Below are 27,395 nucleotides of genomic sequence, written 5' to 3'. Positions count from 1 at the left end.
GGTAGTTTCCTTCTATTTATAGTGTGTTCAAGATGTTTTTGATAATAAAAAGGTGTTGAATTTTGTCAAATACTTTTATTCATGAATTCAGATCATCATGTGGAGTTTTCTTCATTCTATTAATATTATATTTACATTGCTTGATTTTAAGATGTTGAACCATCCTTGCATTCCAGAAAGAAATTCCACTTGGCCATGGTGTGTAATCCTGTTAATGTGCTATTGCATTCTGTTTCTTGGTATTTTACTAAGGATTTTTGAATTAGTACTTACCAGGGATATTAGTCTATAGTTTTCTTATAGTATCTTTGGCTGACTTGATTATCAGGGTAGTGATAGTCTAATTTAATTAGTTGGAATTTTCAACTTTTTGGAAGAGTTTGAGGAATATTAGAGTTAAGTCTTTATTAAATAAATGATTTGCAGAATTCACCAATGAAGACTTCTAGCACTTGGTCTTTTGTTGTTGTTGTTGAGAAGATTTTGATTACTGATTCAGTCTCCTTAATAGTTTAAAGTCTGCTCAGATTTCTTCATTATTCAGTGTTGTTAGTTTACAAGTTTCTGGAATTTATCAATTTCATCTAGGTTTCCAATTCATTGGTATATATTTGTTCAAAGTACATTTATGATATTTTTTTACTTCTGTAGAATTGATAGGAATATTCCCTTTCATTTATAATTTTAGTGATTTGAGTCATCTCCCTTTTTTCTTAGTCAATCTTGCCAGACATTTATACATTTTGTTGATCTTTTTTAAGAACCAACTTTAAATTTTGTTGACTTTTCTTTATTGTTTTCTATTACCTTTCATTGTTTATCTCTGACTTAATTTTTATTTTCTTTTTCTGTATCAGTCAGGGTTCTCCAGACAAAATAAAGCCAATAGAAAGAAAGTAAAAGAGAGAGAAAGAGAAAGAGAAAGAAAGGAAGAAAAAGAAAAAAAGAAAGAAAAGAAAACATTTATTATGAGAAATTATGAGCTGTAAGTCTCATGATCTGCCATCTGCAAGCTGGAGACCTGGGACAGCCAGTTGTATAGTTCCAGCCCAAGTTTGTTATGGCTTGAGAACAAGGGAGTCATTGGTTTAAATCCCAGTCTGAGTCTGAAGGCCAAAGAACCAGGAGCACAAATGTGTAAAGGAAAAATTAAATAACTTAGCTCAAGTAAAGAAGGTGAATGTGCTCTTCTGCCTTTGTGTTCCATTTGGTCTCTCAATGGATTCCATGATGTCCCCCAAATTTGGTGAGGACAATCTGCTTTATTCAGTCTATCAATTCAAATGCTAATCTCATCTGGACACACTCTCATAGACATTGGCAGAAATAATATTTTACCAGCTATCTGGACATCCTTTAGCCCATTAAAGTTAACACATAAAATTAACCTTTACATTTTCCTTCTGTTAGCTTTGGGTTTAGTTTTTAATTATTTTCTGCCTCTTTGAGATAGGAATTCAGATTTTTGAGACTTTCTTCCTTTTTAATGTAAGAATCTGTGGCTATAATTTTCCCTTTTAGCACTGTTTTCACTTTATCCCATAAGTTTTGGTATATTTTGCTTTTATTACCTTAAGATTTTTCTAATTTTTTGAAAATTTTTTTCCTTAACCCATTGTTTAAGAGTGTGTTGCTTAACTTCCACGTGGAATTTGTGGATTTTCCTGTGTTCCATTTGCTTTTGATTTCTAGTTTCAATCCATTATGACTGGAAAATATAATTTGTATAATTTTAACATTTTAAATTTTATTAAGACTAACTTTGTGACCTAATATATGGTCTAACTTGGAAAACAACCCATGTGCACTTGAGAAAAGTATGTGTTCTGCTGTTGTTGGTGGGTTGTTCTGTATATGTCTGTTGGGTCCAGTTGGTCTATAGTGTAGTTCAAGTCCTCTAACTCCTTATTAGTCTTCAGTCTGGTTGTTCTGTCTATTCTTGAAGGTGTAGTATTGAAGTCTTATACTATTATTGTAAAGTTATCTAGTTCTTCCTTTAATTGGGTCAGTGTTTGCTTCATATATTTAAGTGCTCTGGTGCTTGATGCATATATTTTTTATAAGTTGATACATAGTATACATATTAGGTGCATAGTGACTTTTGATACATACAATGCATAGTGATCAAATCAAGGTAATCAGCATATCCATCATTTCAAACACTTACATTTGTGTTGGGAACAATCAGAATGTCTTCAAACTTTGAAAATATACAATAAATTATTATTGACCATAGTCACTCTACAGTGCTGTAAAACACTAGAACTTATTTCTTCTATCTAGCTGTAATTTTGTATCCTTTAACCAATCCTTCCTTATTCTCCTTCTTTCCTACCTACCCTTACTAGCCTCCAGTAACCACTATTCTACTCTCAACTTCTATGAGGTCATCTCTTTTAGCTTTTGCATGTGAGTGAGAACAAGTGCACTTGTCCTTATTATGACGACATTTTCTTGGTGCAGGGACACTTTTATTATATAGAGTCCTTATTTGTCTTTTGTAACAGTTTTGACTTAAAGTCTATTTTGTCTGATATTAATATAGCCACCTCTCTTCCCTTTTGGTTACTATTTTTATGGAATATCTTTATTATTTCACTTTCAATCTAATGCAGTTCTTAAATCCAAAGTGAGTCTCTTCTAGAGTATACTTGAACATTTGAAAAAACAGCCACCTATGCCAATTTTGTGGATTGGCTCATCCAAGGGAAGACATTCCCTCATCAGCATGGTGTGAAATCTTATGCCTTTTCAGGTCATATAAAAAAAAATATGTATTTACTGAGCCTCTGTGTGTTCTTCCTCCTTCCCCCAAGTCCTTGTATACACAGCTGCTTTTAAATATCCTATTTTCCTTAAGAGCCTTACTTCTGATTCTTTTCAGGACCTTAAGTCTTCTATTGTATTCCTCATAGGTCTTGAATTCCCCAAAGCTTTAATGTGTTGTTGTGCCTATTGTGGCTTTCAGTGGCCTGTAACCTGATTTTCAAACTGTATCATCATTCCCAATTACTCTCTGAGTTAGGGGAGAAAGAAACTATTCCTCTAGGAAGCCACAAAACAAGGCAGAAGTTCTACTCGTTTTCTTCCGTTGTAAAGGAGGAACTCGTGATAGAGACAGGAGACAGCCAAGGGTCCCTGGAGAAACCCTGATTTCAAGCCTAAAACAGCCTGAAAGCTGAAACACTGGACTGCTGGTTGTGGATGACACCCACACTCTCCCAACTAATTCTTTCTGAATAATGCCCACCTGCACACTGGGAGGATGGGGTGGAGCCTCGGAATTTGTGCCCTTTGCATGGGGGAGGAGCGTGGCTTTGCCTGTTCCTATGTGGTGACCTGGGATTCAGTCAGCGAGGCAGGAAACCTGCTAGCAGGACTCTCTCTGGCTTTGCTGAGTTGCTCTTTCCTTTTTTTCTTTTCACCCAGTGCACTCTGCCCTACTCACCCTACAATGTGTCTGCGTGCCTAAATTTTCCTGGTCGTGTGACAAGAACCTGATTTCTTCTGTAACACTAGGAATTGAGCAGCTTCCCTCCTGAACATGCCAGGGAGGGGGTGGGGGCACAAGTGAGCAGAAATGACCCCAAATTTCCTACCGTGTTGAGTGTGGCTTTCTCTTGATGGACATTATCTTGGTTGCTGCAAATCCTTAACTGTTTCTAAAGTTCCCGTAAAGCTATTGTGGTTAATATGTTGTTTACTTTGTGTTTCCATGAAGGAACAAGGACCTGGAGCTTTCTAGTCCACCATCTTTCTGATATTACTCCACTACTCTAGTATATTTTTATTGACATTTTTCTATATTTTTTTCCCTCTCATTACCTCTAAATGATGCCACAATCTTCAAGAGTAAGCACTGGCCTTTTTATTTGGATTAATGTGTGATGACACAGCAATAAAAGTCAAATCACTTATGATCTATGACCAGCACATTTAGGAATTTATCAATTTGAATGACAATATTTTGGTATGCTTATTTAGCTTAGGGATTCTGCTATACACCTTATTTTATAGATCTTTATGCCTTGAGTGAATAAAAGGTATCCTATACATAACTAATGCCCCAAAATTGATGACCATCATGATGGCATTTGTATAGTCTATTTCCCCATGGTACCAAATCATAACCAATTGCTTACAGAGTTGACTTCTAAGAATCAAGTTGACTTCATGGTTTTCAATACTTAATGGAAAAAAAACTATAAATCTTCTGTAGATATCTTATGATTTCCTGGATACTTTGAGTCCTTAGAAGAATGTAACAGTTTTGGCTTCCAAAATATCCATCTTAGAACAGTGGGCATAGGAAACAGATTTATTTAGTTTCCTCCCATCAGGAGGATCCATTCTGCTGCAGCCAAAAATGCTTCTTTAGAAAATACCCACAAGTATTTGCTTAGGATCCTATGTTCCTCAAATATACCCTTCTAGCCCATTTTAAAGTATCACTTATTAATTATTCCTATTTTCTTATTCTTTAATCTCCTTGAAGAAAGCATACACTGTGATAATTCCCCATATACAGTTAGTTATTCAAGAAGTCACTGAAAGTCGTTCTGACGTTTCTATCATATATGCCTCTTCTAACTTTCAGCCCCTTTCAGCTCTCATCTCTCCACACTTCATTAATTTCAGTGTCATCATCCCACTTAAAAACTCCACCTTTCCTATTGGGTAATGGTCACCTTCCTTTATGACCTCCATAGTTTAGTTTCAAACTACATCTCATCTTCACATTTATACCCCCTAATCCCCTTGATAAATCCTGTGTTCCCTCTGACTACACTTGTCTTCACATATTTAAAGTAAGCTGTTCTTCCTTGAATGTCCAACCATCACCCCTCTTGCCAAATTTGCTGATTTATAATTTTCATTCATTCAGAATATTTATTTTCTCATTTCCAAGTCCTGCCTCTTCCATTATTCTTACCCAACTACTTCAGTCTTCAATGGGTTTGACTTCACTAGCACCACACAGTAATTTCTCTACCATATTCATTTGGTACTTTTGAGTATGATTTCTTAGCACATTTTTTTGTCTATGTAATATGTTCTCAATTAGACTATTTTTCTTGAGGACAAGAAATTTACCAACTTCTTTATTGCTTTAATGGTTTCAACTAAATGTCTATATTTATCTTTCTGAATAGTTACTGTTTTCCTTGATCACAAAAGCAATGATGGATAGTGACGATGCTTATTCAGTAAACACTGAAATCAACACACACACACATAAACACTGTTCATAAATGCATTGAAACATTGTGTTGTATAGGTCAAAGTCAAGGGCATTCTCTATATATTCCTCTGATACCTACTGGCTATTTTTCAGGATTTGCCAAGAAACTTTAAAAATTCAAAAGCTTCTTGGCTGGTCTGCAAAATATTTGACCCAATAAATAATAATGTATGAATCCAGAAAGTTAATTATGCTAATTATATTTCCTTTGGGGACTGAATGGCATTGTGTTGACTCTTTTTCTATAGGATCATCATCACTAGGTTGATGTACTTTTCTTTCCTGTCTTTAACCCCTTAATATTTCTATTATTTCCCTAGATCCTGTGGAGAAGGGGGGCTAAAGAGATCTTTCCATTTCTAAAGCATCTGTTAGGGAAGAGAAAAACAGAGAGTGGCTCTTGTCAAGAAAAACTTCTCAAAAGGGTATTTTTTTATTGCTGTTTGGGAGAAACTCAGATTCCTTAGATGAAAAATATGCTGCCAAGAACAAGCTGTCTTTGTTCTTCAGGTCAGTGGGCAAAAACGGCATGCTGGTTTCTTATTATGTCATGGTTATGTGCTAACAGAAAAGTCACCCATACATTTAACTAGTGGTGCGCTCAGCCTAGAACCTGGCTCAGTTAAGGCCTTCCTTAAATATCTGTGAGTGTCAGTGACACCCTCTGAATGTTTATGCAAATTAATGAAGCAGGCTAGTTATCTGTGATCTAATGATTAGTGTTGAAAATCAGTGTACGGCTTCCCTGGTGTCTCCTCTACTGAAATGTTCTCAGTCTTGGTGGTGTTATTTTCAGTAGTAGTAAGCAGTGGTTTGAGCAGAATCATTTCTAAATAAGATTTTAGATTAAGCTTTTTCTCCTTCCACAACTCCCTTATAGCTCCTTCCCTTTGGGATCTTGCACATAAGCTTAGGTGTTCATGACTCCCCATGTGTTATCAATCAATCACTTTGCTAAGAAAGAAACATGCGTATTTACCAGAAGTCTTTTGGAGACATGGTAATGTGATAACTTGTAGGAATCATTCCAATGAGAGGAGTTTGGAGAATTCAGGTGACTATTTGGGGGCTTTTTCCCCCTTTCTCAGTTCACAGCTGAAATACTGTCACCACTTTTTAATAATGGGACAGAGGTCCTGTTTTTCCAACTTGAAAAAGTCTAAAATGAGTAAAATATTTTGAAATTGGTTCTTTCTTCTATTAAAAAGACAGACTGTCAGTCATTTTCAATGCAGTATGAAAGTGAATGAAAACAAGGGGAAAAACAAACCACAAAATAAATATGTGAACTCTAAAAAATGACAGAATTATTTGGGTATCATCTATTTTATTGCTAATCTCTAAAAACAAACCAAAACATAATGCATTTTTTAAATGAATTTTCAGGAAGATGCTCTAATCTTTATTAAGTACATACTTAAAAAAAGAAAACATACTTGAGATGTCAAGATTAAATGTGTTTATTTCGAGTTAGTTAGTGAATACAATGGTATATTAGATACCAGCACTCCAAGCTACACCTATGTATTTGCCTCTAACTTTCACACGTTGTCAGTTTCCTTCCCTCTAATATTCCACCACTGGGCCTTCTATTTCTAGCAAAATCATAGTTCAAATTAAAAGAAAAAAATGAAAGCAAGATTGGTCACCATATTGTGCTTCCAGTGCCCCCAGAAGGATTTTAATTGTCTCAAATAGCTGTTTATTGTTTTCAGTAAAGGGGGGAAAAAAAAACATGATCACTAGTAATGGCACAACTAGAAGAGGAAACAGAATGCAGATTAAAAGAAGCATTTTAGGCTGGACTAGTTAATTTCCCCTCAGTTAAAAATCGACATAATATCACAGATATAGACTCAAGGTTAAATTGTTCAATTCGTGGGCCACACACTTAAGCGTATTGGCTAGTACATTTTTGCACTGAAACAGAAGCAATACAAGTTTTATGTTCTACCATTACACTTCCAGATTTTTCACTTATGAATATACCTGCCAACCTAATGATTCTTGCATGCATTAGAGTTTGCTTTTGTAGAGTTAAGTTTATTTTCCCCATCCCTCCCACTCCCATAAATATTGCGCCAATGCGAACTCTATGCCCAATTTTATGAGAATGTTGCAAAGGACAGCTCTGTGCCACCTCAGTACAAGAATGTCCTGTCTCCTTCCCAGGCTACAGATGGATCAGTAGTATTGATCTCATCTCATCTTACATGCAAACAGACACTGTTCCCTTAATTTCCCCATGCCAGAGGCATACGAGCCGGCAGGTATGCATACAAAAATGGAATTAAAAAGAAAAAGAAAGAAAGAAAAGAAAGAAAAAGCTTTCTTGTCAAAAACCTATCGTCCTAGAAGGAATCCATTGCTTTGAATTCACTTAAAGCCTGTACAGGCGAAATGTGTTTCTTCTGAGAACCTCGTCGAACTCGTGTCTGGAATTCTTCAGGCTTTTCTCTCTTCACAAGGGGCTTCTTCTCTGGAGCCTTCATCTTCCAAGACACAACAGGTGAGTTGACAGCTGCTGTTCCATAGACCTTCTGGTATTTGGTTGAGGCCACATAGGATGCTTTCACCGTGAGGACAACAGCATTCATCAGGTTTTTAGCTGCCTGGATAAGCGATGTGGCACTGTCCAGCTGGAGTAGGAAAAGAATGAGATACATGTGGGTTAACGGAGGCCCCAAATTCGCAAGATGGTGATGTACTTTCACAGTTAAAATAATGTTTTCCTTGTGCAAATAGTATTGCTGAAAGGGAGCAAATTATCACAAGTTAAGGTTTTTAAAATCTCAATACAGCTAATGGCAAAGCCCTCATCTTAACAGGTAGGAATTCCAAGGTAACAAAAGTTTTCCAAAGTGGAATATCTCATATTATTACATTAGGGTAATTAGCAATGGTGACATTTACTCAAATGTTGGACAAGCATTTGGCAGACACTAAAGATAAAAAGTTATAAGGGGTTACATCTCAATTTTATGGCCCAGCCAATGGAAGTATCTATCTATAGGCTATTTCTGTATCTTGAGCTCAGGGTTGGTGAGGATACAGTCATTTAGGCAGAATAATAATCCACGGGTGTTCTTGCTTCTGTGAGGTGTTAATTGAACTTGGACTATCAATTTAACTATTAACAGGTCTTGAATATACCATCTATATAAATACTGATACTTATGTCAGGATCTCACAGCATTCAGTGAGCCCTTCCCATCCATGCATTAATGAAATATTGAGCATTTACTATCTGCCAAATACTATTATGAGAAATTTGTATTTCCCCACTTAGCTCTCGTTAACAACTCTATGATATAGGCATTATCATCATGCCCTTTTAGAATGAGAGAGCTGATACATGCAGAGGTCCAGTAACTAGCACAGGTTTTAGTCTTTAAAGATACTACTCATCTATACTGCCACCCTGTTGGATAGGATGGCTTTTAAAAATGCCATGACAGCCGGGCGTGGTGGCTCACGCTTGTAATCCCAGCACTTCGAGGCCGAGGCGGGCAGATCATGAGGTCAGGAGATCGAGACCATCCTGGCTAACACGGTGAAACCCTGTCTCTACTAAAACTACAAAACATTAGCTGGGCATGGTGGCGGGCGCCTGTAGTCCCAGCTACTCGGAGAGGCTGAGGCAGGAAAATGGCGTGAACCCGGGAGGCGGAGCTTGCAGTGAGCTGAGATAGCGCCACTGCACTCCAGCCTAGGCGACAGAGTGAGACTCCGTCTTTAAAAAAAAAAAAAAAAATGCCATGACAAGTCACAACTTGAGAATAGGTTTAGAGGCCCATCACCAGACTTTCAGGCCAGGAATATTTTGGGTTACCTTTTTTCTGTCTTTAACTAGTTAGTGTGGTACGTACTGTATACTAGATCATTCGATATCTGCTTCAACCTTCTTCTTGCTTCACTGCCTGCATCACAGATGCTGGGGTTACATCTCAATGTTATAGCCTGACCAATGGAAGTACCTATTTATCTATACACTATTTCTATATCCTGAGCTCAGGATTGGTGAGGCTCAAAAATGTATTTCCTAGACTCTCCATCAGCCAGGATTCTACATGTGACCTAGTGAAAGAGAAGAATTAACAGCTGAACTGCAAATATTATTCCAGCCTCAGGGATGTTTGAGCATAGTCTGATCTTTTATCAAACTTCTTGTAACATCAACTAAGGAAATATATCAATTACAGTTAACTGAAGGAAGCAGAGATGTTCCTAAGTATGCTGTTCCTAGTTGTAGAGATTATTTGTTGTGTAGCCTGTAATTCATGAACTGTAGCTGCATTAAGCCTTCTGTGGGCTAGGTGACTAAGAAAGTGTTTAAACTGAGAGACTGTAAATCTTATGGTTCTCCTGTCTGATGTGACTGGTATTCACTTTAGCTTTGTGTCATTTCTTACTAACAAACAAAATATGTCCCATGCAGTATTGAGGTTATCAGAAGTTGTATCTAACACCACTGTGATACTGTTCCTTTGGCTGCTTTTTGTTCCATATCCCTTATTTAAGCTAAATTAATGTTGTGCTGTGTTTTAAAAAATGTCAATCAAATGAGCTCAATTTTTCCATCACCAGAAAAGCTTGCAGTCTGACCATTGGGGAAAACAATGGAAGATGTTTTATATAATTGCTTTGTGAATTAACTCAACCAAATGGATGGAGTAACCCACTTACTTGAGCACTTCTATTGTGCTGTACAAAATGCACATATACCAAAATCACTGCTGAACCCCATACTGTTTTGTTTATACAGCCTAAATTTCTAAAGATAGCTAAGGAAAAGCAAACTCTAGGTTATTCGTGTTAACAGGAGAGAAGCCGAGAATGAATTAATGGGGTGGTTCTCAAAGCCTAGTACCTGAGGTGCAACAGCATCAGCATCACCCGGGAATGTTAGAAATCGCATTTATCAGGCCCAATCCAAAACCTATTGAATCAAAACCTTGCAATCTTTGTTTTAACTAGCTAGCCATCCAGGAGGTTCTGATACTTGCCAAAGTTTGAGAACCACTGGATTAATGAAACCTAAAGACTGTCTTGATGATTTACTTTATCCAATGATTTCAGGACTTCTGTCATACACAAGTTTGGTAATACCATAGCCAGTTATCTCACTGAATTTTACTTTTTCATCTTTCCCATCTTACCCCCAGGTAGAAGTGTAAATAATGAAGGACAGAGATGAGACAGCAAAATGTTGGGAACAATCAGGAGCAGATAAGTCACGGTTTCTTTAGAAGCGAAATACCTAACACCTTTGGCCAATGCACAGTTCTCTGTAAGTCTGTCAGGTTTCAAAAATGAGTAATGTTAATTCATAAAATTAGTTAATTCTATCACATTCTATGAGTAAATAAAGGGTAAAATATGACAGGGATGTTTTGTTGATTTGCTTTGGGCAACAGAATTAGTAGAAGTAAGAACAAGATGATATATTTGCTATTGTATTATTAAATGGTTCCCAAAGAGTGAGTCTTGGGAGAATTGAGTGGGACGGAAGAGAAGGGATTACAAGTAAATTTGGAGATTTTTACCACAGATTCCATTTTCAGATAGATGGTGTTTAATTGTGCAGCAAAAATATGAGAACCTGTCTCTTCTTCAGAACCCCTTTGCTTTTCAAGCCTGATGCAGGAATCCTGTAAATAAACCTAATACATTGTTTGAGAGTGAGATAGCTCTGAAACATAAAGCCAAGAATTTTATTCAAGCCACCTGCTAAGGCAGATCTTGAATTTGCAGCAAGGTAAAGTGAAGAGGTGAGAGATCCAGCCAACTGAACTGGAACAAATATTTCCACAAACAATAAGCCCAATTTAAAGTTAATATAAAATTTGACTTTTTGAAAAAGTTGAATTTCCAAAGGTTACATTTTGCCCTTTTCTGTAGACGCACTTTCATAATTTAGATCATTATCGGCACAAATCACAATTCTTTCCAATTTAAAAATGGGTTTCTTTATGCCTTTCCAAAATGGTGCCAAAACTCTGTTTTCCAATTGGCAAGGTTGGCTAAAACTTCACTTCCTAAAGAAAAGATATTAGAATAAAGCTGCACGACAACATTTTTTAAATACCAAGTTTAGGAACATTTATTTAACATAGTTGCATTCTATTTTGTGACTTATTGTAATGATGGCATTTTCAACAAGATATGTAAGTGAATACATATAAGTTTTCATAATAATCAAAATTCAGTGAGCACTTACTAGACGCCTGACATTGAGTCCTTTTAATTGTGTGATTTAATTTTCAAAAATTCTTGAAGTAGGAGTGATGATTACCCCCCATTTAATAAGTGAGGAAGCTGAAGCTTAGGGAGGTAACGTAAGTTGTCCCTGCAGTCATTGGCAAAGTAGGGATTAGGACCAGTACTATCTCTCTCCAAAGCCCACTCATCTGAACCCCACCATGCAGCAATGTTCCCCCGAAGCATCACTTCATCTCTTAGGTCTTGTTTTTTAGTTATTACCTATCCAAAATGAACTCTTTTCTGCTAATGAACAGGCTGGAAGCCTGTCCCCTAAACCTGGCAACATCCTTTTAACATCATGGCTATGTCTGATAAGAGCCTCAACTCTCACAATCTGTGATTCTTAGTCTCATCCTCATAGCCCAAATCCTTGCTGACTATAGCCTATGACCTCAGGTATGTTGCTGCCCAGAGCTCAGCCCTTCCTTGTTCTTCCTGGCCTTGAGTCACCCTTATGGAAATAGACACTGGAAACTGATCTCTGCTAATTTGTCTTGGACTTGCTCCATTATTCTGAAGCATATTTATACTAGGCAGGGCTCAGCTACTCTTACTAGTCATCTAATCCTTTACCTGGTCCAGTCTTGCTAGTTTCAAAATGGCCTCAAAAATCAACCACCTCTCAGCCCTTCCTCAAGCTGACCTGAATTACGGTGACAGGCCTTTTCAGCAGAAAGACATCTCCATCTTTTCCTGGTTAAGGGCCTTTTATATTCCTATAGGATATCCCATTAAGTTCCTGTATCTAACCTAAGAGAAACTGCCTATTTTCAGCTAGTTTAAAAACAAGGGCATACATTTAACAAATTAGACCATGTGCTGTTTTCTGAACTAGTTCCCTGAGTTTCATTTATTTCATTCTATCTCACAACCAGCCCTGAGACAGGGCTTGACCAATTGAGACTTAGAAGCATATAGCTTGCCCATTATCCCACTGCTAACATGTGGTGAATCCAAGAGGTAAACCCAGGCCATCCAACCACTGAGCCCATGCTCTTACCATTCCTCCATGCTATTTATTTCCCAGAGCCATCCAGAGCAGATGAATCCTCAGCCCCCAAAATCTACCAAGATCTGCTACACTCATTCTCCCTATTCTATCCCATAGGTATCTGCTGTCCCTAACCACAGGAATTAGACTTCTCCTAATTGTTATGATTCTTTTAAAATATCAAAATATTATGTCTAAAAGAAAACAGATGTTTCCTCCCACCTTGTGCTATTATAGTCCATGAAAAGCAAATAGGGGCAGGAGAGCTGTTTTATAGGCCTTTCTATAGGACATTGTCTTTTTTTTCCCTGCCTCTATTCCTACTCTTCTTAATACCACTCAACTTCTAACAGATTTCTGTTCTCTATACTCTCCTCATTTTGTGTTTTGAATGGGCAGAAAGACTGGAGCAAAGACTTATCTGAATTGTGATTCTTCCATTTATTGATATTTGTGCAGCCTAATTCCTTCTATCATCGAAGCTGAAGAACATTGTAATAAGTATTTGAAATGACTCTTGTACAGCTTATGTTATCATCTGAATATTTCTGAAAGCCTATGTCCTTAGCTGCATGCTACTTCATTCAAACAGGACTTATGCTGCAACAGGTGTTCAGTTTCAACAGAAACAGAATTCGACTGCAGAAGTCAACCACATTCTTTCAAAGGGAAGTGCAACTACACCTCTTGAAATGTTGAATTGTCACTGACTTTTTATCCTCCAGTCTATCCCTACATTTTTCCATCTACACATTCATCCAAGTATTTCTTCAGACACCTACTGAATACTTTTTGCCAACTACTGTGCTTAAGTGTTGGCACAAATAGACATAAGCACTGAAACACAAGAGCTCACAGTACAATGAGAAAAATAGACACAAACTAAAGGTTTTAACACTGTATGACAGTGTTTTAGTAGGATGAGAGATGCTAAATGAACAAAAGGAATAGCAATTTACCTTGAGTCAGGTAGGGATAGGAGAGGGGAAACAGCTTCATTGTGGGCATGAAATCTAAACACTCTTTACTAAGAGGTTGTTGGTGACTGAATGGTTAACAGTGATGAGGAAGGACAATTCTCAAATACCTAACTAGTCCAGCTTAGTATACATTAATGCTCTTAACCTAGATTGTGGAAATAAGAAGGATGTTGAAGTGCTACAATGCTGAGTATAACTTTGGACATACTGAGTTTGAGGTGTGTGTGTTGCATCTAGGTGATTTATCAGAGGGCCAGTTGTATCTATGTGAGTAAATATTTAAAAAATCATGTTTTGCTTATATTGATCTTCCCAATTGTTTCATGTATGGTGGTGTTCTGCATACTGTAGGTGTATGTTTGATTTTGTCCTTTCATATTCCTTACTGTTTTTACAAAGATTAAATCCATACACAAAAGTTCAATAAATTTACCAAAAAATTTCTCAGCATAAGACCTTTAAAATCAATATTAATATCCTTTTAATAATCTAAGATATAATCAACAAGTATTTTACTTGAATGGAAAATAACCTTCCTTGGTTATGTAGAGAATAATTAAGTAATTAATTAGCAATCTTTTACCCTTCAGAATGATGAACTTCCTGAGGTAAGATAGAAATAAAATAAATGCTATTTAGTAACAGCTTGCTTTAAAAACAAACAAATAATAGTATTGTCAAAAGTGAAAAATAATATAAAACGGGTAGGGGACACATTGCAGATGATATGACATAGTAAATGTCTTAGAATGTTAATTTGTGGAGGCTGGGCATACGATTAAAGAAGAGAATTAGGATTTGACTGTTTTCTGAATTCATATATTGACAATATGCATGGAGAGAGAGAGAGATCAATTTTCACACTGTATGTCTTTTTTCAAAAAAGCTGATCATCTACTAACAAAAATTAATGAAACATAAATGGCAGTTCATGAAAATCCAAAGCACAAAGCAATCTGTCATTGGATTAAAAATAATGCAAATGTCATGGGACTGCTGGCTAAGCTAAATAGAATAAAATAAGCCAAATCTGTTTGGAAGGTGATTTTGAAACAAAAGAACTGAGGTGTTTGCTTTGATTACTTCAAATGGCTTAGAAATGCCTGGAAGAAGGAACCAGTTCCATTTGGGCCTTGCTATTTTATTTTCATTATTGTAAGTCAGAGCCAATGACACTAATGAGTTTGATAATGCTAAAATACTTATTTCCCTAAATATGTGTAAGGTCCACTTTAGCCTTTTGCAATATTTTAAAATGGGAATAACATAACTTTAACATATAAGAACAAGAACGATTTTAATGGGGTTATTCTAAACATGTTCAGACCTAGAGTAGGTTTTCAGGGGAGGAAGTTGTGATGGGAGAATTGGCAATAAATTGAAAGCAAACACCTCAAGAAAACTGGAATCTTTCCACTGGAGCTGGTCATTTATTTATATTTAAACTGTTACCTCCCTCAAAGGGGTCACAAATTGCTTGCAAGGAAAAAAAAATTTGCTACAAGTCAGCTTTGCTGTTAATGAATTAGAGGTTAGAAACCCAGAGCAATGGAGCCTATTATCCTCCAAGAAGAACATTTCATGTTTTAAAAATCCATGAGGCTTTGAAGAGATATTTGATGTCCTTAGAAACTGTGACACGTTTGAAATACCTTGAAATATCTGCGTACATTTTCCAGAGTCTATATCAATAACACTTTTTAAAAAACTCTAGAAAGTCCAGGATAACAAATAACTCAAGCAAACAAAGACATGGTGAAAAGGTTCAGCCTAATCGCATCTTTTCCCACTTAAGTTATCTCAGAATGTTTATATGCTCACAAAAAGACATTTCCTTGATAGCAAGCTCTCATTTCTGTGTTGGAGTCTACTCACTCTTTCTCATCAAACAAACTCCTGTCCATGGCAGGCATTATTAATCACTCAGGCACCTTGCTCCCTCAGAATCCGCTAAGTAGCGTGGGAAAGGAAACTTATTTACCTCCCAAGAGGGCATATTTTAACAGGGTTGTCCAAAAAAACTTGATTCTGTTTATGGCACAGATATATCATCCATTGTATCACTACTTCTATATTTGAATTAACTTGTTTGATGTCTATTGTTTTCTTTGCTAGCTATCAAATATTGTCTGATACTGACTTTTTTTTTTTTTTTTGAGATATTGTCTCGCTGTCACCCAGGCTGGAGTGCAGTGGCACAATCTCGGCTCACTGCAACCTCCACCTACTGGGTTCAAGCGATTCTCCTGCCTCAGCCTCCTGAGTAGCTGGGATTACAGATGTGTGCCACCACGCATGGCTAATTTGTGTATTTTTAGTAGAGATGGGGGTTTCACCATGTTGGTCAGGCTGGTCTTGAACTCCTGACCTCATGATCTGTCCACCTCGACCTCCCAAAGTGCTGGAATTACAGGCGTGAGCCACCGCGCCTGGCCAACAAATATTTTTATCTAAAGGATGTTGCGTTTACACTTTTGTTTCCACAGCTGATTTTAAAGACATATTGTGCACTTTTTTGTACTAATACCATATCATGAGTTGCTAATTAATGAAATCATTAAGGAGAAGATTTAAGTATTAACAGAAATGCAAAACATTTTGGGGATGATTTTAAATCAGGTGATAAAAATTGCCTGCATATTTTAACAAGGAAGGATGGTGTTAGAGGTAAAAGTGACCATCACAGATATGTTGTATTTATTGTTAAAACACACACACACACACATCAAGGCTGGGCATGGTGGTTCATGCCTATAATCCCAGCATTTTAGGAGGCTGAGGTAGGCGGATCACTTGAGGTCAGGAGATCGAGACCAGTCTGGCCAACATGGTGAAACCCCATCTCTACTAAAAATACAAAAATTAGCCGGGTGTGGTGGCAGATGCCTGTAATCCCAACTACTGGAGAGGCTGAGGCAGGAGAATCACTTGAACCCAGGAGGCGGAGGTTGCAGTGAACTGAGATGGAGCCACTGCACTCCACCCTGGGTGACAGAAAGAGACTGTGTCTCAAAACAAACAAAACCACATTAAAAGAATTAATATTACAACACATACTGATCCCTGATAAGTGAAATTCTATGTGATAACTCCTAAAGAGTTCCAAATTCCATTTGATAATAGGATCTTGTAAAGCAAATACGTTACAGCTCTAAGTAGTGGATCAATTACACAGAAAAGAGGACAAGAGGTCTGTTATCTTTTCTTCAGGGCTTCCTTAAGTAATGCCAGAGAACCAGCCAGTGCTGAAGGCCAGTTGTGAGGAAGTCTGTATGGAATGGCTCAAGATTAAATTGGCAAAGACCTTGGCAGAAAGGCACTGCAGGCTATCAGGCTAAGAAAAAACTCTCCACAGCCTTGCTGAGAAATTTACCAATTGGCTCTTTGGTAACTTTCTCAACTGGACATATTTGTGTCTTCATTTTTAATTCATTTAGGTAGGTAGTAGTGCTTCACAGTCGGCCAGTCCACTGATTAACTGTCTTCATTTGCATTTTTTCAATTATAGGTAAGTAAACCTTGGGGACTCCCATGAAATCTTAATTATAGTCAACAGATTTCCTAAATATGGCTTAGAGCCATTTTTTTTTCTCACCAATTAAGGCAAAACAGTTTTTGCTCAACCCAAAACAAGGCATTCTTTCTAACATGGAAATCTCAAAGATAAGTGGGAGTACTGACAGGTTGGCCCTTGGAAAGTTAGGAACAGGGCCACCTGTTCATCTAGGCAGTCCCCACCTTCTTTTCTCCTTGCTTCCTTTCAGCACCCTCCCTTATCCCAACCCTTCAGGGTCTCCTGCCAGAGACCTCCTCTAAGTTATTGGTTTCCATGTAACAAAAAAATCATGAGGAATTTTGCAACAAAGAGAAGAGCCAATGGGCTTTCAGGCACCCCCCCATAATTGGGAAATACTCTTGGGCAGAGAGACAGTCCTTATGTCACATGAATATATAAGGCATTAACTGTTGATCTTGTCATCTTTGATTCTGTGCATCAGCATGTCTTGACCACCCAAGGTTTATGTCTTACAAATAATTCTGCAAGGAGCTAAGCCTCCTTTTTGCCTTACCGATAGGAGAGCCAGCTAGCAGAGCATCACACTTTGATCCCTCTATTTCCACCCTTCTCCCTCCCTAGGTGGTATCATCAGAGCATCACTACTTTGATCCCTCTATTTCCACCCTTCTCCCTCCCTAGGTGGTATCATCATGACCAGAAGACAAATGTAAGAGGAACAACTATCTATGAACCCATGAGAAATGTTTTTATAAAATGGATCAAAGTGCCACTAAATGACCCCACACTTTCTGAACTGCCTTAGCAGCAGATACTACGTTTATACAAGGTAAGTACTGAAGGCCATTTAATAACTTGCAAAATGGCTCCTACCCTCCAGCATGCAATGCATAATCACCGAGAGAAAAGTAGACTAGAAGAGTCAAAGGCTGCAATTTGGGTGCAGGTTGGTGGAGTACTGTGCCTGGAAAATGAGCAAAATCTGAAGATCTGGAATGATCCTTCCTCATTCTTTCACTTCTCTTCTCATCTAAGCCCTAGGAGATATGTCCTAATGTGGCATTATTCATATGCTGGGGGAAGTAAACACCCATGCAGCCTGTGATCCTCTCCTCATAAGGTGTATGGAAATAACTAGTCAAAGGCTCTGTTGCTACCGAGGTCCGGAATGAGGAGATAGCAGAGAGATTCCGTTCCCAGTGAATGTTTGCTGCCTCTCCTTGGGACCCCAGCCCCTTTTGTTCATGTGATCACCTCTTTCTTCCTCTCCCGTGCATTCTCTGTCTCTGGGAATTCATTCTTACATGCATGCTTTCATCTCTCCTACCGAGGGAAACCTGGGCTCTAGACTTAAAGCCTGAGTTCAAACCTTGATTGGATGGATCACTAACTACATGATCTTGAACAACCACTAAACTTACCTCTACCTCATAAAAGTTCTTTAAAAGTAAAAATGAAAATAGCACTTTTTAGTATTATAAAGCATTAAATGAGATAATGCCACTGAAGTTGAGTGCCTGGCACATGGTAAGCCCTTAACAAATCTCAGCTTTTATTATGACTGTGACCCATCTTTCCTTAAATCACCAGGTGAGTCCAAACAGGGTCTTATAAAATTTATGTTTCTCTTTTCCTACATCTTCCTCCTTTTTTTCTTTTCAAAGTTTCCCCCATTCAGCATTTTAGACTTTTTTAAACTCTCTTCTTACTGAAGCTACCACCATCTTGGCTTGGTCTCAGTGCCTGAATATTACAGTTTTAGGGATAAGGAATGGAGAAGTTCATGAGGGGAATAGGAATATTGAATCCTTTAGATGGAATAAAGGGGTAGTCAAGACTGAGTGCAAGAAAACAGGAATTTTATGTAAAGATGTGACACCTAAAATATCTAAGAACATTTAGGACTTGGTAAGGAATATTGATAATATAGAGTCAAGGTGGCTCTACTAGAAGGTGGAGGAAAGGCAATCTAGCCTGGGAAGCTGATGTTTAAACATCTAATTTGGGAAGCATCAAAATAAATATTCTATATAAAATATTTTATACAGCCATTTCAAGGACCTTAAATTCTCCAAATTCCAGCTATTCATTTTGGTTAAGAATGTCATTTATAAATATCTCATATTAAAAACCAAATGGTGTTACCTGGTAAAGGATGATACCTTACTTCATTCGATTCTGAGGTATACACTGTTAGACCCCAGCTGAGATCCCTCTCCACCCCTAAAAAGGAGCCCCTTCTTGTTTGGAAGTGCCTACCAAACACTGAAGGCCAAATCTCCCAAAGCTCTGTATTTATCTCCTTCAAAACACAAACACTTGGGTTCCCTAGCATTGTTTCCTAAATCTTTAACTGTATTTTGCTACAAAGTGGGTTATAAATGCATAATTTTTAATCTTTTATTCGGTCTTAAACCACTGAAGCCAGCACCTGCCATCTCCAACTAAGACTGACCTTATCTCAGCATCTAAGTCTACCAATAAATTCCCAGTTTCGAACCTACATATTCTGTAGGATTACTTGAAAATCTCATCCAACTAGATTCCCAGAACATAAGCACAACAACCTTGCTGCCTTTGGTCCTGCTCTGCACACATTTATTAACCAAATAAGGTAGCAAATGGCAGGTTATATGAAAAGACCTTCCAAAGAACAAATCCAAGGTTATTGAAAAGGACAGTGCCTGGGCTAATGGGTATAAAAGCCTGGAAAAGGCAAGAAGATATATATCAAAAAAAAAAATAGCAATGGGCATCCTTTAGACAACCCATACTTGTCAATGCTCTCAGCCCTTTCTAGAACCAATAAAACAAGGATGATTAGTGTGTGACACACTTACTGCCATTTCTTCATTTGTATCCTTAATAGATATGCCCAATCAGGTCCTTTTTTCCTACTGATCCTAGCCATGGTCTCAGCATTCTTCTCAACACATAGCTCAGTCAAACACTAGCAATTGATGAGAGTTAGCAATCAAGATGAAACCATTTACCATATCCAGTATGGGCCTTCTAACTAACAGAACTGCACAGGAGAGGGCTATGATTTGACTCATGTCACCTGTGCAATCATTGCTCCAATTAAGAGTAGTATATTAATATCACTTCTACCTCTAATATAATTTCTCCTCGCATAATTCATAAAGAATGACCTCTTAACTATGGCACAGAAAATTGAAGTAAAATGTTAGACACATATGTAGCTATATAAAATAATTCACTACATTAACCTAAAATTTCAACTCTTTTTTCATTACAGAAATTAGAATTAAGAGGAAATGCTATCATCATTTAAGGGCTCATAAGAGGTCTTTAGTATAATAGTTTAAAAATCAGTAATTTTAACTAAATTAGTTTTAAATTTGAGCAGTTGATCCATGGGTTTTTAATAATTGAACACTTTTTTTTTCTGTCTTAAAATATTTTTTGAGTCGACACAGAATAATGCCCTCCAAATCATTTTCTTTTTTTCTGGTCCCTGCTTTTTCCATTGTGAGCTGTAAATCCACCACTAACATTAATACAATTTCAAATAATTTTCAAATGATTACTGTGTACACGATCACAGATGCAGGTAGGGGTTTTCTATTATTTTTAACAATGAGTTGTAACCATTCTATTATCTATCTTCCATCTAAATTATACTTCAGGTTCTTGCAAGAGTTATCTTCACAAAGACCACCTCTTGACACGAAGAGAATGATCTAATCATCTGTAAGCCTTTTCTTATGGACTGTTCCCAACCTTCCAGAGACAGTGAGAGCTCTGCGATTAACTCCACCCTTGCCCCTAACCTGACCCTTGTGCAGTCCTCTTCATGGCAACACAGTTCTTCCCACTGCTTTGGTTAAATACCCAGAATCTTATGCTACACCTGTTTTCTCCAACTCAACATCTAATCTGCCATCATGTCCTGTCAGCAACATCTTCAAAACATATCTATTACTTGATCTCTTTTCATCTTCTTCACTCTTATCCACTTGGCCAACTCATCAGAACCTCTTACTGGCTTGTTACAAAAGCTTCTCCTAACTAGTTTCCTTGCTTCCCACGCTTTACCCCGTTTATTCTCAAATGGAAGCCAGAACGATCCTGTTACATGAACTCCGTATCACTTATCTTATCAACAACCTTGAGTGGCTCCCCAATCACAGACTGAGTTAAATCCAAATCTATCAAAATGGTCTTCACATGGGGCCCAATACTTCTGATTTTGCTCTCATTAACTCAAGTCCTAAATACTGGTTTCTTGTTTACTGCTCAGAAAGACCAGTCATGTTTGCAATGTAAGGCCTTAGCACTTACTATTTCTTCTGCCTAGAAAACTCTTCCCCACCTGAGATACCTGTAGGCCTTGCTCCCTCACATCCATCTGAACTTTATTCAAATATCAGCATCTTGGTGAAAACTACCCAAGCCATACTTTTCAAATTGCAGCTCCATTTCCATCCTCATGCCTCAATTTGCCAATTTTTCTGTATTTTAATATTCTTATATACTCATATTTTTATGTTTCTTGTTCACCACCTCCCATTATATCCCAAACATCTAAAACAGTGCCTAGCATATGGGTCCTCCATAAATATTTGCCGAGATGTTGAAGCATTGTAATTTTATGGGTGGGGAAATAGGATATGAAAGGCTTGTCCAAAGACACAAAGCTAGGGCACAACGCCTAGTTCAGTATCCATTCTTACTACCTATTCATTCTTCCAAATACATGAGATTGTCAGGAGAGTAAAACTTGGAGAAATAAAAGAGAAAGTAAACTTTAGCAAATTGCAATACGAATCTATGTCCTCTTTCTCTTACTGTATCTTGCATGTAAGCATTTCAGGATCAGTCTTTGCTCAAAAAACAGCTACAATTTAAAAACCATCTCCTCCACTAATAGCACCAGCATCTAAGAGGCAAGAATTATATGTTTTCTAGGTATAGTGCTGGTGCCTTAATAAATTAATCTTCATAAGATGTACAAGCTGAATACCATCATTCCTGCTTTATATATGAGAAAACCGAAATAGAGAAAAGTAAACTTTTTTTGGTCTACTTGAAGGCTCATAAAATTCATTTCTGGGTAGAACATGCAGTCATCTTTGACCAGGCAGATCTACCATAGGCTTTTCCTGCCCTAAGTCTTTATTCCTGGCTATTGATGCCATTTATTTGGAGGGAAACATGCCTTATGATGTGTTTTAACTGTTCACAAGAGTGAGTCATGTGACGAAGCAGTAATGAGGTGAACTTCCTTAAGCCACAAGGGAAGAAAACTTGTACAAACTCCCAATCTTGCAATCATGATTCACCTGAGATATGAATTAGTCTAACAGCAGGGAATATCATCTTCTTCTTTTTCATTTTCTTGTCAGCAACCAAAAAATCTGTCTACATGTTCACAGAAAACTTGATTAAGTACAACTTCTAATTCTCCTTATCCCTAAACATTATATACCACTCATTTATCAAAAAATTTAAAAACTTTAACATAATCTTTTAATGTGTCATGCAGCACACACCATGAAATGATGTGAAGCTGATAATTTATAAGAACCTAATACATATTACCTGTTATCATCTATACCATCTGAAACATGCTATTCCCTGTATTTCTTGTTCAACCACTAGTCTACAGAGCACAGAGATACCAGCACCATCCTCACACTGCACAAAGCACAAGATAATACATTAGAGAAACTGGCTCTAAGTCTTGGCTGTCCCACTTACTGGCCATGAAAGTTTGGACACTCTGTAATCTCTTTGAGTTTCTAGTTTTTCAACTGTAAAAGGGGGTTAATAACAATATACTTTTGTGAGTTATTCTGAGGTCCAAGTGAGAAAATAAAATACTTGTGAAATTTTAGAGAAGTCTGTGACTATGAAAGATTATTACATCACTTCTGGGTACCTTTGGGAAGTTCTTTTGGGATCTTCATTTTAATTTATTAGAACTCCTTGGTGCCTCAGTCCCAGGGTCTTGGCTCCACAGGAGAGGGTATTTCAACAGATGACCAGCATAGCATGAGGGCATGATAAGCCCTAGCAAAACAAGAGAAAAGTACTTCTAAAAGAAGTTTTCTTCTTCTACCTGAAGTACTCGTGGGGTAGCCTAGTTACTATCTTATTTTTTTCCAATTACAGAGAATGGTCAGGAAATACAGTTTCCAAACTATGGAACACAGGAAACATGCTTGGGGCCCTTAAATTTGGCTTTGGAGTGCAGCACAAAAAGACAAAGAAATTCAACCAAAAAATGAAGGTAGACCATTCTTACAATAGGAGCTGTCAGCTCACTGATGAGCCTGTCCTTGGTGATTCCACCTTAAATCTGGTTGTCATTTATTCTGGAATCAAATCATTAGTTACTTATTTACTGCTTTGTCCTCCAAGACTTTGTGTGTGTGTGTGTGTGTGTGTGTGTGTGGTCATGTTGCCATAGCTAGATTTCTGGGTCTTTATGAATAAGTACCTTCTTGCCCCCTTTACTGGTATGCTGGTATGTTCTCCACTAAGGCTAGAACCACATAAACCATACTGGAATTCGCTGTACAAATGGGGATTATGGATGGTCTGTTCTGTGAAGGATTCTCTTATGTTTGCTTGGTGCAGGCTGCCCCTGAACATCAATTATTTATCAGTTGGCTGGTCTTATGCATCAATTTAATAATCAATAAAAGTTGATTAGCACTTATCTATTGGTTAATATACTTTTTTTCCCAGATTCAAAACATATTGAACCTCCCAACCAATTAGATCTCTCCTATTTGCTACTATCACTTAATTCTCACCAAAAAAAAAAGTACTACATCACTTTAGGCACATCATTCTGCAGATAGGAAACTGAGGCTTAGGGAGGAAGAACTTGCTAGCTAATAGACAATTACCAGGGATTCAAGCGCATGACCTCTGTCCTCAGGTATAGCGCATTTATCAATATACCACAGTTCCAACTGCCTTTAAATAAAAGATGAAATAAAGGGCATTTAAGGTGGTTCTCCTAATAAGCCAGGATACTTCTCCATATAGGTGCCTGCCAGGGCTTGGCCTAATTGGAACCTTCCAGTCTGTTTCTCCTGGAGTGAATGTACTTCAGGAAAATTCAGCAAAAGCACCAAAGGGTTCCCTTCAATCTAAAACTGGAAATATCATCTCTTTGGTCCAACAAAGAAACTCCATGGATGGACAACATATTGTCTGTTCCCTTGCAATGAGGCTGAGTTATACAAGAAACTTTCAAAACAACAGATTAAAGGAAATCGAATCCTCAGAGGACTGGAAATGCATAATAGTGTTGCTAAAAATAAATAAGAAAAAATTAGTGGTTTCTTTGAAAGAAAGCATCAAGTTCATGAAATTGGAAAACTTCTTTGAAAAAAAGGTACTACCTTTAACTTCCAATAAGATGACAACTTTTAACCAAGGAACAAAGATAAACATTAAAGGGCTGGAGATGGTATGATACAGTATCTTGTACCTACTAAAAATCAGGCTTAATATTAAGATGAAAGTTTCCTCATGGCACAATTGCTATCTTACAGTCCCTGTGAATCTAGCCTTTGACAAAGTTAAATCACCTCCATAGTTACTACAAGATGTAAAGGTTGCATCATTATTCCTTTACCTGATACATTAAAAAATGCCAGGAATAATTCTACAATTATACTACAGGTATATCTTTGAAAGAAAGCATGATTTCTGTTATATCTGAAGTCACTGCCTGTTACAGTTCTCCAATTTTCTTTTAAAAAACGAATGCTAAGCCATGCAACTTCTTCAGCTTCTCCCTACAACTTGCTTGGTTTTAAGGGCTCACCCAGCAGTAATTTCAACATTGCAGAGTTACTCATCATCATAATATATATTTAACAAACACAGAAGCAATTTGAATGTCAAGGGGATCCTTGGCCTTATGTTCTTAACATTATTAAAACGATTATTTTAACTATCATCACTTTAGTTTTTTTATTTTTTAAAATGTAGTTACTCATTCTCTCACCATGTAAAAATTTTAACTAATTATTTTTATTTTTTTATTTTTGAGACGGAGTCTTGCTCTGTCGCCAGGCTGGAGTGCAATGGCGCAATCTCGGCTCACTGCAACCTCCACCTCTAGGGTTCAAGTGATTCTCCTGCCTCAGTCTCCCAAGTAGGTGGGATTACAGGCGTGCGCCACCACGCCCAGCTAATTTTTGTATTTTTAGTAGAGACGGGGTTTTACCATGTTGGCCAGTATGGTCTCGATCTCTTAACTTTGTGATCCGCCCACCTTGACCTCCCAAAGTGCTGGGATTACAGGCATGAGTGAAAATTTTAAAATGTACAGAGAGACTAGGTAAATATGTAATGATATATGAAAAGGTTTTCTAAAAAAGTGGTATGAAAACAATTGTTTTAACTTCAATAGTCTTGTTTGTAAAAAGTAAGAAGTGAAAGCCATTTTACCTTGTTTAAACTTTTATTTCAGACAACATTTTCACTGAAACCCTTAATTACCGTTGGGAATAGAAATACATAAGCTCTAAGACAGGAAGATTTGGGGATAACCAGGCAGAGGTAGATCTAGACCTTTGTGCTTTGTAGGAAGGTTATGTCTAGAGGATTACTGTGGTGGGCTCTCAGGGGCCTGACTTTTAGAGAAGTGTACCTCCACCCACCGACACCTGACTGGAAACGAGGTTGGCAGATAAATCTGGAACTATCTTATCTGCCATCTTCCACCCATCCAGAGGGAAGACGTGAAAGTCTCCATTTAAAGCAGTATGTTTATCCTAAGTGAAAGGTCAAGATTTCAACCAGTCCTATAGTTCTCATCTAGGGGTAATTTTGCCACCCACTCCAGGATACGTTCAGCAAAGTTTGGAGATGTTTGTGATTATCACTACTGGAGAAGAAAAGTTGCTACAGGCATCTAGTTGGGAGAAGCCAAAGATGTTCTTAAACATCCTACAGTGGATAACTACAACAAGCTCCCTATAGTAAAGAATTATCCAAACTAGGCTAGACTGAACCAGCCTAAAGAAGCAAAAGCAGATTTCCTAGAAAAGGAACTAGGAAAGGGATTAAACTGTCTGGAGAAATTCTCACTATAGCCTATAGGTTTCTCTTTCCTCTACTTCCTAGACCAGTGTTTTTTAAAAGTGGGATCCATGAATCATCTGTATCAGAAACATTTAGGAATAAAATACAGATTCCTGATCCCTTTTCAGAGCTGAGTTTCAGAACTGTGGATTTCAGGAATCTCCATTTGGTTGGCTACCCATGTGATTCATTTACAGAGTGAAATGTGACAATCATATTTCACTTCTATTGAGGTTATTCCTTTCTGTATTTTCAACTATCCCCTCTCTGTCAGTGATTCCTCAAGGACTCCCAGTGACAAAAGAATGCAGTCTTGATGATAGCAGAGACCTTGACTGGTTGGTTGCTCACTGCTGTTCTGTCCAGCACCTTGCTTGGGGTAGACATAATATAAGAACCGGAGGGCACCAACATTATCCAAAAGACTATATAGTCTTTTGTGGGGAGAGAAGATAAAAAATACCTACTCATTTATTTAGTACACCTACATTCTGGACCCTGTGCTAAATGTATGGTGCACATCAATACCATTAATCCTAACAATAACTCAATGAAGTAGATACTAATATCATTTTCACTTTGCAGCTGAGAAAATGGTGCTCAGAGAGGTGAGGCAACTTGCTCAGGTCATATAGCCAGCTATTGAAAGTCAGCACTCAGTTCTTGTTCCACTCAATGGAGGGCATACACTTGCAAGAACTGCACCCCAAGCCTAACTCTTCCCAGTGCTTTTCAGATTCCTCATCTGATGGAGATCATCATGCCACTCAAAGCCTTCACTGGCAGCTTCTATCTGCCAGTATAATTCAGCAAGGGAACGCTACTGGGAAACAAAGCCCTCCACCTCCCAGAAAAGCCGGTATGCTGTAGGCAGGAGTTACCTATCTTAATTCCCTCAAAAACATAGAAAAAAAGCCCTTTAAACTGTTTGCAGAACAACTAAATATGAGTATTGAGTTTCAAAAAACTACAAAGAACAGGTTTTGTATAAGGTGTGAGGAAGGGATCCAATTTCAGCTTTCTGCATTTATCATTTATTAATAAATGGTGTTGGGAAAACTGGCTATAGATGTGTGGTGTTATTTCTGAGGCCTCTGTTCTGTTCCATTGATCTGTATCTCTGGGTTTGGTACCAGTACGAGTACCATGCTGTTTTTGTTACTGTAGCCTTGTAGTATAGTTTGAAGTCAGGTAATGTGATGCCTCCAGCTTTGTACTTTTGGCTTAGGATTGTCTTGGCTATGTGCTCTTTTCTGGTTCCACATGAAATTTAAAGTTTTTTTTTTTTTTTTTTTCCAATTCTGTGAAGGAAGTAAATCGTAGCTT

General features: G+C 37.6%; 1 protein-coding gene across 10 annotated transcripts in view; it reads right to left on the bottom strand.

The window, feature by feature from the left end:
* Positions 1-6,615: 6,615 nt before the first annotated feature.
* CTNNA2 (catenin alpha 2) overlaps positions 6,616-27,395 on the bottom strand; it is a 1,208,900-nt gene continuing 1,188,120 nt past the window's right edge. For 7 of the 10 annotated variants that reach the window (XM_030827614.1, XM_030827615.1, XM_030827616.1 and 4 more), the window contains one exon: positions 6,679-7,881. In XM_030827614.1, coding sequence (XP_030683474.1) covers positions 7,594-7,881 — 288 coding nt within the window. In that variant the 3' untranslated portion in view covers positions 6,679-7,593. Of the gene's footprint in view, positions 7,882-27,395 lie in introns of all 10 variants that reach the window. The other 3 variants (XM_030827613.1, XM_030827619.1, XM_030827621.1) reach the window with 3 other exon arrangements.

Source organism: Nomascus leucogenys, chromosome 14 (genome assembly GCF_006542625.1).
Source record: "Nomascus leucogenys isolate Asia chromosome 14, Asia_NLE_v1, whole genome shotgun sequence".
In the NCBI taxonomy this organism is placed as follows: domain Eukaryota; kingdom Metazoa; phylum Chordata; class Mammalia; order Primates; family Hylobatidae; genus Nomascus; species Nomascus leucogenys.
This window is presented reverse-complemented; position numbering and strand designations above follow the sequence as displayed.